Source organism: Camelina sativa, chromosome 10 (assembly GCF_030686135.1).
Source record: "Camelina sativa cultivar CO46 ecotype springtype chromosome 10, ASM3068613v1".
Taxonomy (NCBI): Eukaryota; Viridiplantae; Streptophyta; class Magnoliopsida; order Brassicales; family Brassicaceae; genus Camelina; species Camelina sativa.
In genome coordinates, this window is record NC_141889.1 from 165,950 (window position 1) to 186,859 (window position 20,910).

Below are 20,910 nucleotides of genomic sequence, written 5' to 3' on the forward strand. Positions count from 1 at the left end.
TTTAAAAGATGGAAAACTCTCTGAGGCAAAAAATTTGTTGACAGTATATAGTAACTGGATACAAAATGTCTACTATATAGTGTTGGAGGGAGGGGAACTGTAGAAGATAGAAGCAGATAAAAATAACTTTTGAAAAAAAAAAATATTAAGAAGAAGATCATAAGAGATAGAGAGCGAAGAAGGATAGTGAATAAAATTGCTTTGCTCCAGTCTCCTCCTCCACAGCTAACAAAGAAAGAGGAGGGAACCCAAGAAAACTACTACCACTTAGATTATATGAGTATCCTTCTTTCCCCCTCAGTCAATAATGATATATATATATATATATATAAATAGTTACAGAAGATCTTGGAAAAGAATATATATTTTTTTTAAGGACATGGTAAAAATTCAATTGTTGTGTGGGAGTTGTTGTGTGGGAGTTGTTGTGCAAGGCGCCAAGCTGTTGTGAGGCACATTCACACCCGCGCCTCTCACTGACACCGTCGGTCCTTTTAACAAGCTTGCTCTGCTCACTAGGTTTGTATCGAAGAAGACCACTATCACTGTTATGTCATCGTGGAAATGTCTCCTCACTCCTCTGTCAATCTTTTTCAGGTCTGAGTATCTCATCTCTCTCTTCTTTGCCGCTTCTTGAAGCGCTACTTTCACCAGCCGCTTTGCAATCCCCTGCCCCAATAAGATCATTCATTAATTAGTATGCTCATATCATACATCTTAACCAAAAGAAACACAGAGAGTGCGAGTGTGCGCACGTTACGCGGATGATTGTGTACGATGTCTACTGCTTCTTGGTTACTCATATGTTCCCAGAGTCCATCTGAAGCACATATTATAAACTGATCTTGCGGCTCCAGCGTGTGCACCGTGATCGCCGGCTCTGCACTCAGTAACGGCCTGCTGAACGGTGACCTCAGCCTGAATTTGGCGTACAGCGGCTCCCTGTTGAACTCTGACCGTTTCAAATACACATCTCCAATGGATCTTGACACCTGAGAAAGATAGAGATGATAGTTCAGATAGACAAGAATTTATTTAATTGTAAGATACATATCTTATAGAGAGTACCTGAATAATGCCTTTGACTCGCCAGACGTTATGTTTGAGAAGCACAATATCCGGATGATCAGGATGCAGGGCCTGAAGTTCCCGCCGCACTGACTCTATAGATGCGTTGTGCTCGGCCGAGAGCTGAGTGGCGCGAGCCTCGCCAGTGACCCTCGTGACCTGTCCCAGCACTGCCCTTGAGTCCCCCGCGTTGGCCACATAGAGCTTGCCATCGCAGATGACGCTTACAAGACAGCAAGATCCTACAGTGGCTATCTGAGGTCTTGTTTGGAATTGATTGGTAACAATGGATAAGAAGCCTTCTTCAGTCGCTTGGAAGGCTTTTCTGATCACCTCCGATGACATACACTGTTGCTCCGCAGTGAACCCTGTGCACCACCACCACCACCACAAAAGATAGATAAAAAAAAAAAAAAAAAAAGAAATTGATGAGATCAAGTCCTACAGATAACCTAATAATAATCAATTTGAAGAGGGGGACGGACTCTTGAGGTGGTGGAACATATGATCGTTGATGAAGCGGGAAGTCTCAGGGCCACCGTGGCCGTCGTAGACGCCAACAAAGGTGCCGTAGGGACCAGAGGGGAGGGTGCTAAGGGAGCCAGACTCGAGCTGGCTGTGGTCCTCGAGCAAGCTGTTGGCTTGGACAACGGCCATGGAGAAGTCACCAAAGACGTGCTGAGCGGAGTCGCGGTACCAAAGGAGACCCTCTTGACGGCCGCCGGAATCTGAGGCCTGGTGATCTGACCGTGGCCAGAGACAGGCATTGAGAAAGTTCATCAACCCAGATAGCATCCCTCATCTCATCCACCACAACATAGAAAACTTGACAGTGGGTTTTAAGTATGACGAATCTCACACACAAACACAGCTCTCTCTCTCTCTCTCTCTCTCTCTCGGAAAAGGAGGTCCTAGTAGTATACAGCAACAGTAATATTATTAATCTTCTTCTTCTTCTTCTTCACCGGAACCGCGCAGCAGCGGACAGCTTTAGACACTTATAAAAAGAGAAGAGTGCTTCTACTTGTTGTTCCTCTTTCTCACTGCAGTGTCGTCCGTGAAGGACAGAGACAAATAGCGAAAAAAAGATGAGAAATAATCTTGAATTGGATGGATACACTCCACAAGTAAATGAAAGGAAAAAAAAAAAAAAAAAAAAAAAAAAGAGAAACGAATCTGTTATTGTTTGGATTTGCGAAGATGGAGACTTTGTTTTAAAAGATAGAAATTGATGCAACAACATTAGAATAGTGGATTTGGGTAAGGCAAAAGCTAAGAAACAGTAAAACAAAGTCCAACACGATTCCTAAAAGAAAAATCAAAAGGATTCTTCTTCCCCTGAGGGAGGAGGAGGGGGTGGCAGATTCAAACACTGGGTCTCGTATTCTCTCGCTTCTACCAAAAGAAAGAAAGAAAAAAGGTGGAAACTTTACCTTGGAAGATGGGGAATCTAAACAACACAGTTGAGCAACAACAAGAAGGAGAAAGAAAGATGAGCAAAGGGATTTTTTTTCAAGATGTGGGCGTGGAATTTTCTTCTTCTATGTATGTATGTATGTATGTATGTAAGTAGATCTACGACGGATCAACCAAACTTAAATTATTCTTTTTTTTATTTATTTTTATAAATTATTAATGAATCCCCCCCTCCCCCCCCCCCCCCACCCCCCCCAATTTTTTATTATTAATAAAAGAAATCAAATAAGCGATCGGATGAGGAAGAACCGAAGAAGCAGCAGACCAGAAGCAGAAGAAGAAGACCCCAAATTGACAACAAATAGTATAAAAAGATGTACGAAATTGCTCTCTCTCTCTCTCAACAAAGTCACAACTTCAACTTATCATCTTTCTATGTCTCCCTAAACAGTAATCAATGAGACAAGTAAAAGAGATTATTGGTTTAGCAGTCGCCGAAACGTGACTTTTTTTTTTCTTCTTCTTTTTTACAAGATAGTTGGCAAAAAAACAAGAAAAACAAAAGTGTTTGTTATATTTCTGGTTTCTTATTGGTTAAATTCAATTGTACAGTTCAGTTATTATGAGTGGTTTAGTAACTTGTACTTAAGCTTTTTTACCTTGTACACATTTTTCATCTAATCAAAGGTTTCACATTTATATATTTGATATTATTGGTTGTTCTTTTTTTTTTTTTTATCCTAATCTCAAGTCTCTCTAGTCTCTTCTAAGTAGTAGTAGTGATATTCTTCTTACCTTACCAGACAAGACCCATAAAAGACCAACGATGGAGAGGTAGGAGCCAGCACATCAATGGTCCCAGCTTCTGGCTCCACTCCCCCCCCCCCCCCCCCTCTCGTCCTTTTGCCTCGTTACAGAGATTCTATATATATATGGACTAACCAATCAGTGAAGACTAGTGCTACGACGAAACACTATATATTTCTTTTAAGCGAATAAAGAAAACAATCGATATTTTTGACATAATTCAAAGTCTTCTCTTTCAATTAAACCCATTTAAAAGAAAGAACCAAAATAAAATAAAAAAAAAGTCGAATGCACATAATAATAATATTCAGCTTATTGAGTTTGGGTCAAATGTAAAGAATTTTCAGAAACGCTTAAAAGATATCCTAAGACAACTCAAAGAAAGAGAATACCTAAACCGTAACACACGTATCATATTTATACTGAAGCTACTTAAAAAAAAAAACAAAAAAATTGTTATCGAGATTTTTCTTACTTACTCCATTTTTTAAAAAATACTACTTCTTGTCAATTAGTATAATCAAGATTTTAATCGGTGAGGATCTAGTATATAACCATGTATAGTCTACAAATAATATATGTGGATTCATGAATCTTTCGTTTTTTCTCCCCACACACAATTTGTATCAAACGTTTAATGCCCATAAAAGTGGTGGTCCAAAGACCCTGAGAAATAGATATAAATAAAAAATAAATAGAGAAGAGGCTTGGCCTTGAAGAATGTAGAATTGCATATCAAATTTTTATATAAACCAAAAAAAAAAGGGATAACGTCCTATTTCCCCATCAAAACTATCTTATCGTACTAGATGGAGCCGGAACTTTGACATCGTCGTAAGTATCCACAAAACAAGATCTCTCAACCTATATATCTCCAAATCTAAAGTTCTCATTTACTTCTCCATATTTTTTGGTTTAATCGATTTACAAATTAAACCGCTAGAAAACCAGTCAAACCAGATATAAAACATAGTTTAAAACCCGATTGACCTTATAAACCCGACCCGGTCTAAGAATTTTTATAACCCGATCAGAAATTCTCAAACCTAAGAACCCTAAAATCATCATTTTCTAAAATCATCATTTTCTAAAATCATGAACACCGTTTCTTGCATTGGGGCAATATGTTTCAGGTGGGTGCATAAACCCAGCCAATTTCCTACCAAACTCTCGCTTATCCACCACTGGCGCCAAGAGAAGCCCTCGTGACTTCCACATTCCAGTAATCATTTGTGTTCTTAATTGATTTTGGAGTTGAAAAAAATTTGTAATTTGAGAATTTTTTTTGCAGATTTTATCTTCATTTCTGATCGGATTTGATGTGTTCTTGGTTCAGTGAACCATGATTCCAATCACCAGAACTTGAATAAACCCAACTAAGAGTTTTGGAGCTGCAATCGTCTATAAAAAAGGACCACGTGAATCTCCATTATATACAACAATTATGATTGATCTTTTATGTCAATTTGGTTGAATTGTTTATTTGATTTTTCTTGGATGCAGTGGATTTTCTGGGTTGGACGGACCATTCATCCGAGCAGCCTTCATTAGCATTCAAAAGCAGAAGCTGATTTTTTTTTTTTGGGTTTTTAGAAGTTCACAGTTGCTTTATCTTTGTTTGTATTGAGCTTTGACATTTTTGAGATCTGGTCATATTTGTTTAAATGGATTTTTCTATTTCTTCTTCTCTCTGGGTTATTTGATGTGGATGATCTGGTTAAACGTTAATGAAAATATGATATAGTGTTCGTTGAGATGGGGAAAAGAGATTTAAAAAATAAAAAAGAATTGGTGATTTAATTATATAAACGGGTCGAAATCAGGTTGAAATCGGTTTACAACTTTTGTTAGTTGGTTAGACAACCAATAAACCAATAATTAACCAATTAAACCTGTATTTATGGAGAAATTGATGAGAATTATGGATTCAAGGAGATTTAGAAATAAAATTTTGGATTTGGAGAGATATAGGATGAGAGACATTTGTGCAGAGATATTTAAGACGAGGTGAAAGTTCTGGCTTTATCTAGTAAGATGTGATAATTTTCATGTGGAACTAGGACGTTTTCCCAAAAAAAAAACAAAATTTGGGACCCGAAAGTGATTGGGATAAAGTGAGATATGTCACTTTACCTAACATTAATTAATTTTATATTAATGTATTGTACCACTAAATTTGGCCCTTTCTCCTCCATAGACTCTTCGTAGTTATTTATACTTTTGTAGTACCAATAATAGAAGAAGCAACTATTGAAATTTTCAGCTCCAAAAATGTAAACAAAACTATCAGTAAACTTTAGTTAAGTAGTAAGAAATTAATAGCTTCTTTCTCTATAACATGAATAAGTCCAGGGTAATTTGTTAATGCTCTAGATTCCGGGTCTAACTTGATGTATGCAATTAATCCTTTTTAGTTTATGTTATATTTTGTTCTCGACAAATAGATACACATTCCAAAACCTAATTTTAGCCATGAGATTGTGAAATCTAGCTGCTACTCTCCACGCTCCATCGTAACTGTCTGACACTATATAAGATTATGTATGTGTGAACGTACATACAATTCATTTATAAAGATACAAAAAAAGAACAATAATAACAATAACATAGCTCGGGTGGTGTGGACTGTAGAGAAGGTCGTCCCTACTTACAGAACATAGCTTCCATCAATCACACAAAAATCCAACCACTCTCAACCCTTCACTTCAGGACCAACTTCATTATCCAATCATATCCCAATACCTTCACTTACATATATAATGAAACTGATCATAGGATAAAATCACAAAATATTTTAGTAGCCATTAAATACCATTTATATATACTACAAAAGTACAAATACAAAGAGAGAGTACACCACAAACACTTGGACGCGAAAACTAAGAACAATCACATATCGTATCATACGGTTGATCAAGAAACCAGTATTGCACTTATCAAAAAAAAAAAAAAAAAAAAAACTGTAATCCTAATTCGAAGTCTGGCCTACGGACTTAAGAATATTAATGGCTGGACCACCATGAAATGGTGAATTGGTTTTTGTTGAAAGATTATAATCTTTCAAAATAAAAAGATTTGAATCATTTGATGCTCTACTAATATTAGTGCTCTCTTTAATTTGCACCTCAAAAAGCTCGTATATATCCCCGTTAGAAAAGACGTGACAATAGATGTCAATTGATCCTTTATGTTTTCATATATCGGACCCATGCATGCATAAATATCTGTAAATTATAAGGTTTTTATGGCCATGCATAAACAAGTTTACTTTAAAAATTAAGAAGAATTTAATTAACTGGCAGGGGGAGACACGTTCCTTGAGATGATAACACGAGCATATATTCTTCATCACTTTTACAGCATATATCATATACGTACGCTAACTATGTGTGTGTACATGTTTCTCAGAATTAACAAAAAATAATAGCAAAGATGTCGGAGAGTTTCAAAGTGTGCTTCTGCTGTAGCAGAAGCTTCAAGGAGAAAACGAGGCAGCCACCAGTGAGCATCAAGAGACTCTTCGAAGCTTACTCAAGAAACGGCAAGATGTCTTCCGAAGAGCTTCTAAGATTTGTGAATGAAGTCCAAGGAGAACGGCACGCAGGGTTGGACTACGTGCAGGATATCTTCCACAGCGTCAAACACCACAACGTTTTTCATCACCATGGATTTGTTCATCTCAACGCCTTCTATCGCTACCTCTTCAGCGATCCCAACTCTCCTCTTCCCTTGCCTGGCCTCGTACAAAGTTTTGAACTTTCTTTTAGGGATTTTTCTTTTCTTCAAAAGATGTTTGTGTGGTATAATTAACATATATGTTGTTGATTGAGTTATAAAGGTGCATCATGACATGAAGGCACCGTTAGCGCATTACTTTGTGTACACGGGACACAACTCTTACTTGACTGGGAACCAAGTGAACAGCAGAAGCAGCGTAGAACCGATCGTGCAGGCTCTAAGAAAAGGCGTAAAGGTGATAGAGCTCGACTTATGGCCTAATCCTTCAGGGAACGCTGCTGAAGTTCGTCACGGCGGGTTGGTCCCCTGCCTCTAACGAACTCTCCTAATCAACAGGCTCCAAATTTTTAAAAAGTGTTTTCTCATCACTTCAGGACACTGACATCGCATGAAGATTTGCAGAAATGTCTGAGCGCCATAAAGGATAACGCGTTTCACGTGTCGGACTATCCAGTTATGATCACTCTTGAAGATCATTTGCCACCCAAGCTGCAAGGGCAAGTTGCTAAGGTGAGATGGTTCTGCAGCAGAACAGAGTATCTATTTCCTGTTTACAAAATTAACTGATATAATATCATGTTTGTAGATGTTAACTAAAACATTCAGAGAGATGCTGTTTCGTTGTGGCTCAGAGAGTCGTAAGCATTTTCCATCACCAGAAGAGCTTAGGAAAAAGATTCTGATCTCTACGAAGCCTCCAAAGGAGTATCTTGAGAGCCAAACCGTACAGCCCAGAAGAACTACTCCGATGGTTAAAGAGACTTCTTGGAGCAGACCAGCGAGTGTGAGAAGAAGAAGTGATTTTAACCCCGAAATGGGAATGATTTTGCGAACATTCATAAATTTCCTCTGTTGTAACAGAGTAATAACATGGCATGGAGAGGAGAAAACAAGATTCTTGAAGAATTGGAGAGTGAAGCTGTGGGATACAGAGACTTGATCGCAATTCACGCTGCCAACTGCAAAAATCCTTTGAAGGATTGCTTGAGTGATGATCCAGAGAAGCCTCTACGGATAAGCATGGACGAGCAGTGGCTAGAGACAATGGTTAGAACCAGAGGAACGGATGTTGTCAGGTATTTCTCAAAAAAAATACAGCGAGAGATGAGATGAGTCAAAAGTCAAGATGTTGTTTAAACCTTTGATCAAAGTTAGAAACAAAACAGGTTTACACAGAGGAATCTGGTGAGGATATATCCAAAGGGTACAAGAGTGGACTCGTCAAACTACGATCCTCTAGTTGGGTGGACACACGGTGCTCAACTGGTTGCTTTTAACATGCAAGTAAGTACTGGAAGTGGCTCATGATCATGTTGTACATATTAATGATTACATACACCGTACCGTTTGAGATACTTGTTATGTTGGAAAGGGACATGGGAAGCAACTATGGATAATGCAAGGAATGTTCAGGGCGAATGGTGGATGTGGGTACGTGAAAAAGCCTCGCATCTTGCTAGAGCACACACTCTTCGACCCTTGCAAAAGGTTTCCCATCAAGACCACTCTCAAGGTGAAGATTTACACAGGCGAAGGATGGGATTTGGATTTCCCTCAGACACACTTTGATCAATTCTCTCCTCCAGATTTCTTCGTAAAGGTAATTAAACAACCAACAAGCTAGAACCACTTTTAAGTTTTTAACCCTCCTTGATCCTGATCCATGAAGAGTTGTGTGTCACATATCAGATTGGAATAGAAGGAGTACCCAGAGACACGGTCTCTTACAGAACGGAAACAGCTGTCGATCAGTGGTTTCCTATATGGAGCAACGACGAGATCCTGTTTCAGCTCTCTGTTCCAGAACTGGCGCTTTTGTGGTTCAAAGTGCAAGACTACGACAATGACACACAGAATGATTTCGCGGGACAGACATGTCTTCCTCTGCCGGAATTGAAGTCCGGGGTTAGAGCAGTCAGGCTTCACGATCGAGCAGGCAGAGCTTACAAAAACACAAGGCTGCTCGTGGGCTTCGCCTTTGACCCTCCTTATATGTTTCGTTGAATATTTCTTTTGTTAGCTTCAAATAAGCAGTGTGAGTGTGTGACGATGTATGTAATATTTTAATATGTATAACTCCATAAAAAAAAAAAAATACTAAAAAAGAGATTCGATTCCATATCTTATATTTTATATTTTCATACTGTAATGTTATAGGGGGATTGTAGCCGCCTGCCTTGAACGGGGTAGCCTTGTTTGACTTGCCATCTCCCACCGCATATTCTCTCTTTTCTTACTAAATATAATAGAGGAAGAAAAAAGCACAGAGAGCTTTGTTTCTTGTTTCTAAGATCATCAACGCACCATGGAAGAACAAGGTACCCTAGATATCGTCATCGTCGGCGCCGGAATCTCTGGCCTTTCCACGGCAGTTGGGCTCCATAGGTGTGTGTGCGCCTTTTGAGTTGTTATTAATTTAGCAGAGTAACTTAACAAAAGTGGTGTGTGCCACTGTCACAGGCTTGGGATCAGAAGCATGGTGCTGGAATCTTCGGAGATACTGAGAGCGACAGGATTCGCATTTACGACTTGGTTCAATGCTTGGAAGGCCATGGAAGCTCTCGGCGTTTCTCAGCATCTTCGCAGTCTCCATGATCGCCTTCAAGGGTATCATCAAACTAACACTCTCATTTATTAGTATACTCATATCAACTAGGGAACTCATTTTTTTTTTTTTTTACCTTGATGCAGATGGGTGGTTGGATCCATTTCTGCAGCAAATCCTTCTAAAGAGATGCTGTTTCCAGAATCCGAGTATGTTTCTTCTTCCCTTCCACAAAACGACGTGTGATGCTATACAGTAAGTAAATAAGAAAACTTCCATAATCTTGTTGAATGGTTTTGTCAGAGAATATGAGTCTCGATGCGTACAGAGGAAGCTGTTGTTAGAGGCTTTAGCAGGTGAGTTGCCTGAGGAGACCATAAGGTTTTCGTCTAAGGTTGTTCATATCGAATTGTCTGGACACTACAAGATGGTTCATCTCTCTGACGGGACCATCCTCAAAACCAAGGTTGAAACTTCTTGTCCTCTGTAGTGTATAGACCATCTCAGGCCTGGTCACGCTACGGAATTCTTATGTTTCTAAACGACTTTCAGGTTTTGATAGGGTGCGATGGTCTGTACTCAGTGGTTGGTAAGTGGCTAGGCTTCAAAAATCCGGCTACAACTTCCCGGTTAGCGATCCGAGGGCTTACCCATTTCCCGGCAGGCCACGGATTTGGGAAAAGGTTCTTCCAGTTTTATGGAAACGGTGTTCGTACAGGTTTTATCCCCTGTGACCACAACACTGTCTACTGGTTCCTAACCCACACCTCCACTGATATAGGTACCATGGAACTAAACCTTTTAATCTACAAGTTCTTGTTCATATCCTCTACTGTTTATTGACTCTTCTCCTTGCGCTTGTTAGACGAGGAGACAAATCCGGAAATTCTGAAAGAGTTTGTGCTGAACAAGATCAAAGACTTACCTGAAAACATTAAGAGTGTCGTGGAGACCACCGATCTTGATAGCATGGTGATGTCACGACTGAAGTACCGACCTCCATGGGAACTCCTATGGTCAAACTCAAACATCACAAAAGATAACGTATGCGTAGCAGGGGATGCGCTTCACCCAATGACTCCTGATATCGGACAAGGCGGTTGCTCAGCCATGGAGGATGGAGTTATCCTGGCTCGTTGTCTCGGTGAAGCTATAATAAGAGCTAAGAATCTGAAAAGTGAAACAGAAGATGAAGAAGAGAGTCATAAGCGGATTGAACATGGTTTGAAGAAGTATGCAGCAGAAAGGAAATGGAGAAGCATTGATCTTATAACAACGGCATATACAGTAGGTCTCATACAGCAGAGCAGAGGGAAGTGGATGAACCTGTTCAGAGACAGGTTCTTGTCGTCTTTCCTTTCTCGGTTGCTGCTGAAAAAGTCTCATTTCGATTGCGGAAGCCTTGTCTCCCGTGAGCAAGCAGAGGATTGAAAAGCTTGTCATTCAACAACTATAGATAAAGAGCTACAGACCAGTGTTCACATATGTTTCACTTTTAGTTATTATATAGAAACTCTGAATAGAAAGAAATGATTAATAAAAAGCCATAAGGCAGTGTTCACATATCTTTTTTTAGCTCTCTCTGGGTTTCTTCAAAGCTTCCCCTTATTATTTTCTATCAGTGTGAATGTTTAGAAAGTTTTGGGCCATTCGTGTAATTCTTAATAACTACTTGACTCGAGTAGAAAAATAAACACGGAGAGCTTTAATGCAGAGAGAGTGTTGCTGACGACAAGGTATAAAATTCTGAGAACAAACAAGGTTGCAAATCAAATATCTCTTTCATCTCATAGAAAACAAAGACCAGAGTTTTTATCTACATCCACCACTAAACAAGATGGCTTCGTATGTACACAGCAATAAACAAAAGAGTTTAACACAACAGATTCAACGAGCACAACAAAAACGTAACGTTAGGCCTTATGCTGTTTCTCTATGTCATACAGAACACAAACATCTGCAGCCGTTTTCATCTGACACACGCAACCACAGAGAAACAAAAAAAAAAAAACAAAAAAAGCCGATAAGAGCCAGAGGATGCCTACGCTATTTGAGGGATTAGATAATTCTGGATGAGACTTACCTGAATCACATTGATGATCTGCTTGATCAACCAACCAAATATGCTCAAAGCCAAGAGTATAGAGAGTGGTGAAATCTGCGTCAATGATTCAACTACCACCTGAGAAGATTGAAAACCCACAAGATTAGAGCAGAAAAGATAAAAGCTTAAAGAGATAAAAAGGGGAAGATAATAGAAGAGAAGCTCACGGTCATCAGGTTTTCCGTTTGGTTCTTTGCTATGAGAAGAAGGATTATATAGAGAACCTGTAGTCATTTGAGAAACATCAGTGTTTACAATATCTCCCAAAAGAGCCAGCTTTATTTAGCTCAGAGATCAAAATATCCAATTACCTCGCAGGAAACACAGCAATAACCCATGAACATGCGGTTTCCGTAGTAGAGTCTAAAGAGCCAGCTTGTGCTATCTTTCACATCCTTATGGCTGGTCTTCCCTGATAGAAATGTACTGTGAATCAAAGTATTAATTTCCTGCTTTGCTATGTCCAAGAACAATACATCTCAGAAGAGTTGAATGAATGAAGAGTACCTGTACATTTGCAGCCAGTGACTAGCGATATCTAAAGCCAACAATGACAGGGAAACCAGGCTAGGCCTGTTTATAGTTATGACAGTTCAATACTGTGTTATACATAGATTTTAAATACAAAACGTTATGACAAACGAACGGCTATGTCAGCATAGTATTCACATCTGTATATTTGGGAGAGAATCACGAGAAGACAGGCTGTGCTGACTCTGTAACCACGCACAGACCCCAAATTATGACAAAGATGTTTCTATATAAACTTGAAAAGAATAAGCAAGTTGAATCTCAGGTGTATGTAATGTAGTGGAAGATTCACCTATCTGTAACCATGTCCAACACAGCTCCAAATGTAGAGACTGAAAGGGGAAGAAGAAAAGAGTTGTGTGTCAAGTATCTACTGTAACTATATAGATCAATGACAAAATACTAGCACGTGGAAACATGGATCTCCATATTGTAGATAAATGTCAAGATTGCACAGGAAAACAAGAATGAGTTGGTGGAAGCTAATGATAAGAGCACCTTGGTTGAATTTACGAGCGCACCATCCATCGACAGCATCACAACAAAAACTGGAAAAGCACATTGATCAAATAAGAAAAAGTACCAAACACACAGGAAGGGGTGGGAGGAGAAGAATACTAGTTTAGAATCTCACCTGAAAAAGTACAAGAGGGAGAAGAGTGTCTTGTTGGAGAAGCACACAGCAAAGGCAATGCAGTTCAAGATAACTCTCATGTACCTTGCCCATTAGGCATGTAACAAAGTAACATCAAAAACCGTAATCCTATGGAAGATGACATCTTTCTTTAAACAGAAGTAAAACAAATGTAAGGAAGTAGCAAAAAACGGACCAACGATATTGGGAATGTAAAGGTAGACAGAGAGCTTCGCCGGTCTCTGCTTTACTATGTTGTTAGCCGCCAAAAGAGAGAGACTTTACTAATGCAATCAGTTTCAGAGAAAACAAGATCTCACCAATGAGGGAAGCAAGCACCTACACAAAATTAGGCAGGGGAGAAAAGAAAAAGGAACAAACTTTGTGAGAACCCAACAAAGGGAAATGCATACACACAACATGAACAGATTGAAATTCAGAGACGCAAGTGGAAAATTTAAAGAAAAAAAAAAAAATTAAAAAAGAAGCAAATTTCGCATCAAAGAAAGAAACCGGGAAGCGGAGGAAGAGGCAGCCGGAGTTTGGTTCAAAGGGCACGACAACAACAAACAAACAAACAAAAAGTCGAATCAGATTCGCCTCTTCTCTTCTCTGAAAGCAAACGTACGTTTTTCGTCCTTTAATATTCTTCGCCAATTTTAGAAAACTACTGTAAAAACAACACTTGAAACTTTTTTTTTTGTATTGTACAACAACAACAACATTGAGACAACCCCTAGTGTATACTACAGAGTTTCGCCGCTGAGAGGAAATTGTCCGCTATTATTTGTTTCTCCCCAACCCCAAGCAAAAAAAATGAACAATAGAGATTAGTGGGCCTGAGAAAGATCCACTACATGGCCCAGCCCAAGTCAGAATGATAGATGTTATAAAACAAAGAATTGTTTTGGTCAAGGTCTGTACGTCGGTCGACGGTCGGTGTGACTGGCGAGTCACCCATCATCGGCTATCCAAAAACATTAACTCCTCAGTTTCTCTCATACACACACAGTCACACACACAATAATAATAAATTTTTAAAAATAAATAATTACAAAGAAGTAGTACCATTTTTTTTATTTTATTAGAAAAGTAAAACCAGCAGAAAATCTAACGCACGACTCTTGTCCCAAGATCAGTCATCATCAATCATCGGTCCTTTCCCTTCTCATTAAAAAAAACTTATAACTCTCATATTAGCAGTACAAACTTTATAATAATACTTCCCTTTTATAATATAAATTATAAGAGGTTTAGAAAAGTATTTTTGTTTTATAAAATAAGATGTTTACAATTTTATGCAATTTTTGAATTAATTTTATATTTTATATTATGCAGTATTGTTTATGATTAGTTAAATTTTGTAAAAGTAATTATTCCTGTCTATTTTAACTAAAACATCCTATATTTTTTTGAAATGGAGGAAATATAATTTTTTTGGTTTCTTTTAAAATCAAGATCTCATTATTAAAAGCTAAGTGAAAACAAGAAATTGGGAAACAAACCATTTTACAAAGAAAGAAAAACAAACAAACAAACAAAAATTGAAGCGAAGAAGGCGACTAGGAAACTGCTGGGTCCAGAAGAGAAACGGGTGACCCATTCACTTTTTTAATTTTTTATTTTGAATCCAATGTAAGAAGATATTTTATTTATTACTATTACTTCCTTATTATTAGTATTATTTATTTTAATTTGGATGTCTTTATATAATAATAATCTCCCAATTCGATTAATCATCAATTTACTTGTTAGTTGTGGTATACACCTCACACACTTTCCCCTTTGCCCTCTTTAGCTTTTGTACTTGCAGAGATTATTTCACTGTGCTTGCTCTAGTCTCTCTCCTTCTCCTAAACAAAGTTTCCTTCTTACGCTCTCCTGTGTTCCTCTTTAGATATATATTATCTCATCCGAGGTTTCTCGATCTCTTTTTTTCTTTTCTTTTGGCGGGGGGTTAATAACAGCGATAATGGGTGTTCTTGATCATGTCTATGAGATGTTTGACTGCTCTCATGGCCACAAGATTAAAAAGCGCAAACAGCTGCAGGTTCGATCGCCCCCCACCTTTACTTTTTATTATAATTTTCTTTTTCTTTTTTTGACAACTGACAAGATTCAGCTTGAGAATTTTTTAGATCTTGATTTGGAAGTACTAACAACACAAGCTTTGTCGGAAACAACAAAGTGATTATGAGTCTAGTATATAGAAACTAGCTTCGATAGTTACAAGGCTAAAGTCTTGAGTGTTCTAATTTAGTAGATCTCGTAAAATTAACTAGTTCCATTAAAAAATTTAAAAAAAAAAAAAAAAAAATATATATATATATATATATGGACTATTAGTTAGCAAGTTTAGATCTTTTTTTTTGGTAGCTTCCACGTAACTTATGTCAAGTAGTGTGTTCAATTTGGTTTACATGAATTCGATATTTGAAGCGGTTTTCTTGTCTCTGAGTTAATATCGCCGACCAAATAGATTCTTTTTAATCTGGAAGACTAAGTTGACGATGATGATACAGAGAGTGAGCCATCTCTTAGATTCACACCGGGATTAGTGTTTTCTATTCGCTGCCGGAATTTTCTTTTACCAATCTAAATCATTAATTTCCTTTATGGGCTAACCACGTGAATATTCTTTTTATATCTATATATAAAAAAAAAAAAAGTAGACTAAATATATCTTTGTCGTTTTATGTCTTTCTGACAGTCGGTGGAGATCAAAGTGAAGATGGACTGCGAAGGTTGCGAGCGGAAAGTGCGGCGTTCCGTCGAAGGCATGAAGGGTGTCTCTTCTGTCACGTTGGAACCCAAAGCCCATAAAGTCACTGTCGTCGGCTACGTCGACCCCAACAAGGTGGTGGCCCGTATGGCTCACAGGACCGGCAAGAAGGTCGAGCTCTGGCCGTACGTACCCTACGACGTTGTGGCTCATCCTTACGCAGCTGGCGTCTACGACAAGAAAGCACCTTCAGGTTATGTCCGCAGAGCAGATGACCCGGGAGTGTCTCAGCTTGCTCGTGCTAGCTCCACCGAGGTCCGCTACACTACTGCTTTTAGCGACGAGAACCCGGCAGCTTGTGTGGTCATGTGATGATCTTTGTACCCACCGTTTCAATTTCTCTTTTGGATTAATATTGTTATTGCTGTCATTGTTTTTGTATATTAATTCCATAATCCATATATGGTGTGTAGCTTTCTTTTCCTTTCTTTTTTTGGGTTCTATGTGTACACTCTTTTAATATCATTGTAATATTTGTTTTTCTTCTTCTTCTTCTTCCAAAAGACTAATTAATTAATGTTGAGAAATATCTTATGTTTTCAAATTAATTTGTATCTACGTACGGTTCGCAATTGTGAGAAGAAGGCTTAGAATGCGGATCAAGTTACGTTGTAGCTAATTAGAAAACCAAGAAAACAATTTTGTTTATAACAAAAATAGATAGAGAGAATAGCCTGAGAGACAAAGATTCCGAGCTTCCCTCTTTGACCTTGGAAATCCCAAAAGCAGGGGCTCAATGTATAATGAAAGTTTTAATATTTCGTGTTGGTGAAACAATCAAAACAAGTGAAATTAAAATGAAGTCAAGAACACGATACTTGATAGCGATTCTACTTGTAATTTCACTCTGTTTGGAGGCAAGCCATGGCAGAGGAGAATATGACGATAAGGATGAGGAAAAGAAGAAAGGAGTATCATACGACGAAACTTCATTGATCATAAATGGGAAAAGGGAGCTTCTTTTCTCTGGCTCTGTTCATTACCCTCGAAGCACACCTGAGGTATTTAATTAATTAAGAACTTCTTCTACTTTGTTTTTGTTTAGTATACATATATTACCCCAATCAACCAAGAATCAAGAATCTAGAAGATGATTTTATCTCATACTTCTGGTTTTCTGTTGCAGATGTGGCCTAGTATAATCGACAAAGCTAAGGCTGGGGGTCTTAACACCATCCAAACTTATGTTTTCTGGAATGTGCATGAGCCTGAACAGGGCAAGGTATAAATGTATATCATCTTTAGGTTATCTTTAATTAATTCCTTTTTCCTTTTTCTTTTCTTTTGCTGATGTCATCATTTGCCTTAAATTGGTTTATATATGTATGTATATTGTGTTTCAGTATGATTTCAGTGGGAGGTTCGACTTGGTGAAATTCATTAAACTAATCCACGAGAAAGGTCTCTACGTTACCCTGAGGCTCGGACCCTTTATCCAAGCCGAATGGAGCCACGGGTAAGAAAGATTCAAATCCTAAGAATGAGGTATGTATGCTTCCTTCTTAAAAGAAATTAATGCTAACTTAACTCATATTCCAGAGGGCTACCGTACTGGCTACGCGAAGTCCCAGAGGTTTACTTCCGTACGGATAATGAACCTTTCAAGGTATTTCTAAGCACTAGTTTTGCAGTAATCCTTTAATTAGCTAGCTGTGTCACAAAAACTGATTAGTAGACCCAATCGATAAATGAAGGAGCACACAGAGAGATATGTGAGGAAAATACTTGGGATGATGAAAGAAGAGAAGCTGTTCGCTTCACAGGGAGGTCCCATCGTCTTGGGACAGGTATATAGATATAGTATACACACAATGATTCATCCATCTGAAAGCATAAACATTGAAATCTCTAAGCATACATAAAAAATAAATGACAGATAGAGAATGAGTATAACGCGGTTCAGCTAGCCTACAAGGAGAATGGAGAAAGATATATAAAATGGGCAGCGAATTTGGTGGAGTCAATGAAACTGGGAATCCCCTGGGTTATGTGCAAACAAAACGATGCTCCTGACAATGTCATTAATGCTTGTAATGGAAGGCACTGCGGAGATACTTTCAAGGGACCAAACCGACACGATAAGCCTTCCTTATGGACCGAGAATTGGACTACTCAGTACGTATGCTCTACCTAAACATCAAACTCTCATCAGTACACAAAACTAGCTACAATCTTACTTTTGGTTTTTTTTTTTTTTTTAATTCTTAGGTTTCGAGTTTTTGGGGATCCTCCAACACATAGAACAGTCGAAGATATTGCATTCTCAGTCGCTAGATACTTCTCTAAGAACGGATCTCATGTCAACTACTACATGGTACGTTTAAATCATCATATATATGATATGCGTCCGTCATGTTTACACTTTACAATAGATTGAGCTCTGTTTCTGTTTGTGCAGTACCATGGTGGAACAAACTTCGGACGCACGTCTGCTCACTTCGTTACCACTCGTTACTATGACGATGCACCACTCGACGAATACGGTAGATCCAACCCCCAAAAGATCTAAATTCTAAACCGTTCCCGATTTCAATCGTAATCAAAAGCTGTTGGTTTATTTTTTTAGGTTTTGAGAAAGAACCAAAATACGGTCACCTGAGACATGTGCACAGAGCTCTTAGATTGTGCAAGAAGGCACTTTTCTGGGGTCAACTTCGCGTCCAGAAACTTGGTCCCGACACCGAGGTTACCTGAACCAAATCATCTGTATCCGGTTTGGGTAAACCAGAGCTCAACGATCCAAGTTTTGGTTTTGCAGGTTAGGTACCATGAGCAGCCAGGGACAAAAGTGTGTGCGGCTTTCTTATCGAACAATAACACAAGAGAAACCAATACGATTAAATTCAATGGTCAAGATTACGTGTTACCCTCTCGTTCTATCAGCATCTTACCTGATTGTAAAACCGTCGTCTACAATACTGCACAAGTAAGTCGAAAGAACCGGTTCGATTTTTTTGGTTTGAAGAAAACTAGAATGTTAATTTGAATTTTTATTTATTTATCCGCCGCGTATTGTTCTGAAACAGATTGTGGCGCAACACAGCTGGAGAAACTTTGTCAAGTCAGAGAAGACGACGAGCGAAGGTCTCAAGTTTGAGATGTTTCATGAAAATATTCCTTCCAGACTAGGCGGTGATTCCCTGATTCCGGGGGAGCTCTATTACTTAACTAAGGACAAAACAGATTATGCTTGGTATACCACAAGGTAACTTCCTTCACAAGCAACACTTCTTTTTTTCTTATTGGGTCTCTCTACCTTATTATATAGAGTTGATTTCATGGCTACAGCATAAAGATTGAAGAAGATGACTTACCAAACAAAAAGGGTTCAAAGACAATACTGAGAGTAGCGAGTCTTGGCCACGCACTGATCGTTTACGTTAATGGAGAATACGCAGGTAATTTAAGGCAAGGCCGGGGGTATGTATTACAAGACACAAACAGAGAGTTCTTTTTTTGATATACATTTGCTGTTGTTATTTGTAGGGAATGCTCATGGAAGCCATGAAATGAAGAGCTTCGTGTTTGAAAAACCGGTTAACTTAAAAACCGGAGATAATCACATTTCAATCTTGGGTGTACTAACAGGATTACCAGTGAGTTAGATATAGTACTCAAGATCGTGATTTTTATATGTTGTCACGCAAAACAAGATACTAAATATTTGTTATGATCTTTCAGGACAGTGGATCATACATGGAGCACAGGTATGCCGGTCCACGTGCAGTTTCAATCATCGGTTTAAAGTCGGGAACGCGAGATTTGACCGAGAACAATGAATGGGGACATTTGGTAATTTTAATAGTAACCATTTTTTTATTGGTTTTGTGATGAAATGTAAGTTTAATCCGGTTAATGCAGGCCGGGTTGGAAGGTGAAAAGAAAGAGGTGTACACTGAGGAAGGATCTAAGAAGGTGCAATGGGAGAAAGATGGTGAACGTAAGCCTCTTATATGGTACAAGGTAAATAACTCTCAACGTTGCTTAATCATGATCCATGTCTACACACAAATACTTGTCTCAACCAATGATGGATTTTGCAGACCTACTTTGAGACACCAGAGGGAGAGAACACGGTCGCGATTAGGATGAAAGGAATGGGAAAGGGACTGATTTGGGTGAATGGCAATGGCGTAGGGAGATACTGGATGTCTTTCCTTTCTCCACTCGGAGAGCCAACTCAAACAGAGTATGCTTTTAGAACATGACTTGTGAGACAAACAACAAAAACAATTCGAGACTAAACCTAACCTATCTATGGTGGACAGGTACCATATACCGAGATCTTTCATGAAGGAGAAGAAGAAGAAGAACATGCTGGTGATCCTCGAGGAAGAACCAGGGGTGAAGTTAGATGCTATTGATTTCGTGTTGGTGAATCGAGACACAATCTGTAGTTATGTCCGGGAGGATTACCCTGTATCGGTGAAATCGTGGAAGAGAGAAGGGCCAAAAATAGTTTCGAGAAGCAAAGACATGAAGCTGAAGGCGGTGATGAAGTGTCCTCCGGAGAAACAGATGGTGGCAGTAGAGTTTGCAAGCTTCGGAGATCCCACAGGAACTTGTGGGAACTTTACAATGGGGAAGTGCTCTGCATCTAAGTCAAAGGAAGTAGTGGAGAAGGTAATGTCTGATGACTGAAGCATCTTAGTTAATTATGAGTTTTGTTTGGTTGATTGATTGATTTTGTGTTAAATTTATGGAACAGACGTGTTTGGGGAAGAACCGTTGTTCGATAGTCGTAGCGAGAGAGACGTTTGGGGACAAAGGGTGTCCGGAGATAGTGAAGACGTTGGCAGTGCAGGTCAAGTGTGAGAAGATACAAGGAAAAGAAGATGATAAGAAGAAGAAGAAGAAAGAAGATAAAGAGGAAGAGGAAGAGGACGATGAAGAGCAAGACGACGACGACGAAGAAGAAGAAGAAGACGAGGAAGAGGAGAAAGAAAAAGAGAACAAAGATGTCACTGCCTTGAATTTTTATCAAGACACGTAAACAAGACTTGTCACTGCCTTGAATTTTTTATCCTATCTTTTTTGGTTCATTTTATTAGAAAGACGAATTATTTACTTGCTTATCGCATGTGGTTTTTTGTTTTGTTCAATTAATTATAGCTTGCGATGATGCAGATGCTTTTTACACTTGCCCATTACGTTTCCAGAATTATATTTTCTTTTGCTAATTAATTTTCTTTTTTCACTCTTATTCTTAGGATTCCTTGTTTTGCTTTGATTTCTTAAGGGTTTATGAGAGCTGACTACTAGGCGGGCTTTGCCTAATTTTGACT

At 38.6% G+C, this 20,910-nt stretch overlaps 6 protein-coding genes and 1 long non-coding RNA gene across 10 annotated transcripts; 5 read left to right on the forward strand and 2 right to left on the reverse strand.

The window, feature by feature from the left end:
- Positions 1-127: 127 nt before the first annotated feature.
- Positions 128-2,878, reverse strand: LOC104716133 (putative protein phosphatase 2C 64). Its single transcript, XM_087468007.1, has 5 exons — positions 2,502-2,878; positions 1,554-2,111; positions 1,069-1,436; positions 756-992; positions 128-669 (listed from the first exon to the last, which is right to left on the reverse strand). The coding sequence occupies exons 2-5, from the start codon at positions 1,861-1,863 to the stop codon at positions 391-393; spliced, it is 1,194 nt and encodes a 397-aa protein (XP_087324133.1). The 5' UTR covers positions 1,864-2,111; positions 2,502-2,878; the 3' UTR covers positions 128-390.
- Positions 2,879-4,422: 1,544 nt separating this feature from the next.
- On the forward strand, positions 4,423-5,045 carry LOC147935686 (uncharacterized). The gene is made up of 3 exons (XR_015569088.1): positions 4,423-4,513; positions 4,583-4,709; positions 4,795-5,045. It is a non-coding gene; the product is annotated as an uncharacterized LOC147935686 (long non-coding RNA).
- A 1,570-nt stretch (positions 5,046-6,615) lies between these two features.
- Positions 6,616-9,230, forward strand: LOC104716136 (phosphoinositide phospholipase C 3). Of its 4 annotated transcripts, XM_010433493.3 has the most exons (9): positions 6,639-7,032; positions 7,130-7,326; positions 7,404-7,539; positions 7,616-7,813; positions 7,891-8,105; positions 8,196-8,313; positions 8,402-8,629; positions 8,719-9,064; positions 9,187-9,230. In XM_010433493.3, exons 1-8 carry the CDS (start codon positions 6,724-6,726, stop codon positions 9,031-9,033), a joined length of 1,716 nt encoding a protein of 571 aa, XP_010431795.2. In that variant the 5' UTR covers positions 6,639-6,723; the 3' UTR covers positions 9,034-9,064; positions 9,187-9,230. The 4 variants fall into 4 exon arrangements, 2 of the variants coding, with proteins under 2 accessions (XP_010431793.2, XP_010431795.2); XM_010433491.3 differs by lacking the exon at positions 9,187-9,230 and having other exon boundaries at positions 6,616-7,032; positions 8,719-9,148; XR_015567803.1 differs by lacking the exon at positions 9,187-9,230 and having other exon boundaries at positions 6,623-7,032; positions 8,181-8,313; positions 8,719-9,148.
- LOC104716135 (monooxygenase 2) lies at positions 9,187-11,139 on the forward strand. The gene is made up of 6 exons (XM_010433490.2): positions 9,187-9,414; positions 9,490-9,636; positions 9,721-9,783; positions 9,878-10,040; positions 10,127-10,355; positions 10,440-11,139. The coding sequence occupies exons 1-6, from the start codon at positions 9,335-9,337 to the stop codon at positions 11,003-11,005; spliced, it is 1,248 nt and encodes a 415-aa protein (XP_010431792.1). The 5' UTR covers positions 9,187-9,334; the 3' UTR covers positions 11,006-11,139.
- A 197-nt stretch (positions 11,140-11,336) lies between these two features.
- LOC104716138 (putative CDP-diacylglycerol--inositol 3-phosphatidyltransferase 2) lies at positions 11,337-13,489 on the reverse strand. The gene is made up of 11 exons (XM_010433495.3): positions 13,357-13,489; positions 13,164-13,182; positions 13,040-13,085; positions 12,844-12,927; positions 12,708-12,757; positions 12,502-12,541; positions 12,186-12,251; positions 11,990-12,104; positions 11,846-11,902; positions 11,658-11,756; positions 11,337-11,547 (listed from the first exon to the last, which is right to left on the reverse strand). Exons 4-11 carry the CDS (start codon positions 12,921-12,923, stop codon positions 11,488-11,490), a joined length of 567 nt encoding a protein of 188 aa, XP_010431797.1. The 5' UTR covers positions 12,924-12,927; positions 13,040-13,085; positions 13,164-13,182; positions 13,357-13,489; the 3' UTR covers positions 11,337-11,487.
- Positions 13,490-14,394: 905 nt separating this feature from the next.
- LOC104716139 (heavy metal-associated isoprenylated plant protein 26-like) lies at positions 14,395-16,152 on the forward strand. The gene is made up of 2 exons (XM_010433496.3): positions 14,395-14,893; positions 15,554-16,152. Exons 1-2 carry the CDS (start codon positions 14,816-14,818, stop codon positions 15,935-15,937), a joined length of 462 nt encoding a protein of 153 aa, XP_010431798.1. The 5' UTR covers positions 14,395-14,815; the 3' UTR covers positions 15,938-16,152.
- A 96-nt stretch (positions 16,153-16,248) lies between these two features.
- On the forward strand, positions 16,249-20,764 carry LOC104716140 (beta-galactosidase 14). Its single transcript, XM_010433498.2, has 18 exons — positions 16,249-16,626; positions 16,752-16,847; positions 16,969-17,081; positions 17,165-17,231; positions 17,320-17,412; positions 17,502-17,740; positions 17,834-17,939; positions 18,024-18,108; positions 18,192-18,310; positions 18,384-18,551; positions 18,652-18,830; positions 18,914-19,023; positions 19,112-19,221; positions 19,307-19,417; positions 19,487-19,588; positions 19,669-19,814; positions 19,894-20,248; positions 20,334-20,764. Exons 1-18 carry the CDS (start codon positions 16,369-16,371, stop codon positions 20,616-20,618), a joined length of 2,742 nt encoding a protein of 913 aa, XP_010431800.1. The 5' UTR covers positions 16,249-16,368; the 3' UTR covers positions 20,619-20,764.
- Positions 20,765-20,910: the final 146 nt, after the last annotated feature.

Bases quoted from the DNA above. Each gene is read 5' to 3' on its own strand.
- LOC104716135 (XM_010433490.2), top strand. From the start codon at position 9,335: ATGGAAGAACAAGGTACCCTAGATATCGTCATCGTCGGCGCCGGAATC. The intron at 9,415-9,489 runs GTGTGTGTGCGC...CCACTGTCACAG, and splicing joins ACGGCAGTTGGGCTCCATAG to GCTTGGGATCAGAAGCATGG. The intron at 9,637-9,720 runs GTATCATCAAAC...ACCTTGATGCAG, and splicing joins CTCCATGATCGCCTTCAAGG to ATGGGTGGTTGGATCCATTT.
- LOC104716138 (XM_010433495.3), bottom strand. From the start codon at position 12,923: ATGAGAGTTATCTTGAACTGCATTGCCTTTGCTGTGTGCTTCTCCAAC. The intron at 12,542-12,707 runs GTGCTCTTATCA...TTCCCCTTTCAG, and splicing joins CGCTCGTAAATTCAACCAAG to TCTCTACATTTGGAGCTGTG. The intron at 11,548-11,657 runs GTAAGTCTCATC...TGCGTGTGTCAG, and splicing joins AGATCATCAATGTGATTCAG to ATGAAAACGGCTGCAGATGT.
- LOC104716140 (XM_010433498.2), top strand. From the start codon at position 16,369: ATGAAAGTTTTAATATTTCGTGTTGGTGAAACAATCAAAACAAGTGAA. The intron at 19,222-19,306 runs GTGAGTTAGATA...ATGATCTTTCAG, and splicing joins GTGTACTAACAGGATTACCA to GACAGTGGATCATACATGGA. The intron at 20,249-20,333 runs GTAATGTCTGAT...TTTATGGAACAG, and splicing joins CAAAGGAAGTAGTGGAGAAG to ACGTGTTTGGGGAAGAACCG.
- LOC104716139 (XM_010433496.3), top strand. From the start codon at position 14,816: ATGGGTGTTCTTGATCATGTCTATGAGATGTTTGACTGCTCTCATGGC. The intron at 14,894-15,553 runs GTTCGATCGCCC...TCTTTCTGACAG, and splicing joins AAAAGCGCAAACAGCTGCAG to TCGGTGGAGATCAAAGTGAA.
- LOC104716133 (XM_087468007.1), bottom strand. From the start codon at position 1,863: ATGCTATCTGGGTTGATGAACTTTCTCAATGCCTGTCTCTGGCCACGG. The intron at 993-1,068 runs GTACTCTCTATA...TATCTTTCTCAG, and splicing joins GAGTCAAAGGCATTATTCAG to GTGTCAAGATCCATTGGAGA. The intron at 670-755 runs GTGCGCACACTC...TTATTGGGGCAG, and splicing joins TACACAATCATCCGCGTAAC to GGGATTGCAAAGCGGCTGGT.
- LOC104716136 (XM_010433491.3), top strand. From the start codon at position 6,724: ATGTCGGAGAGTTTCAAAGTGTGCTTCTGCTGTAGCAGAAGCTTCAAG. The intron at 8,314-8,401 runs GTAAGTACTGGA...TATGTTGGAAAG, and splicing joins TGGTTGCTTTTAACATGCAA to GGACATGGGAAGCAACTATG. The intron at 8,630-8,718 runs GTAATTAAACAA...GTCACATATCAG, and splicing joins CTCCAGATTTCTTCGTAAAG to ATTGGAATAGAAGGAGTACC.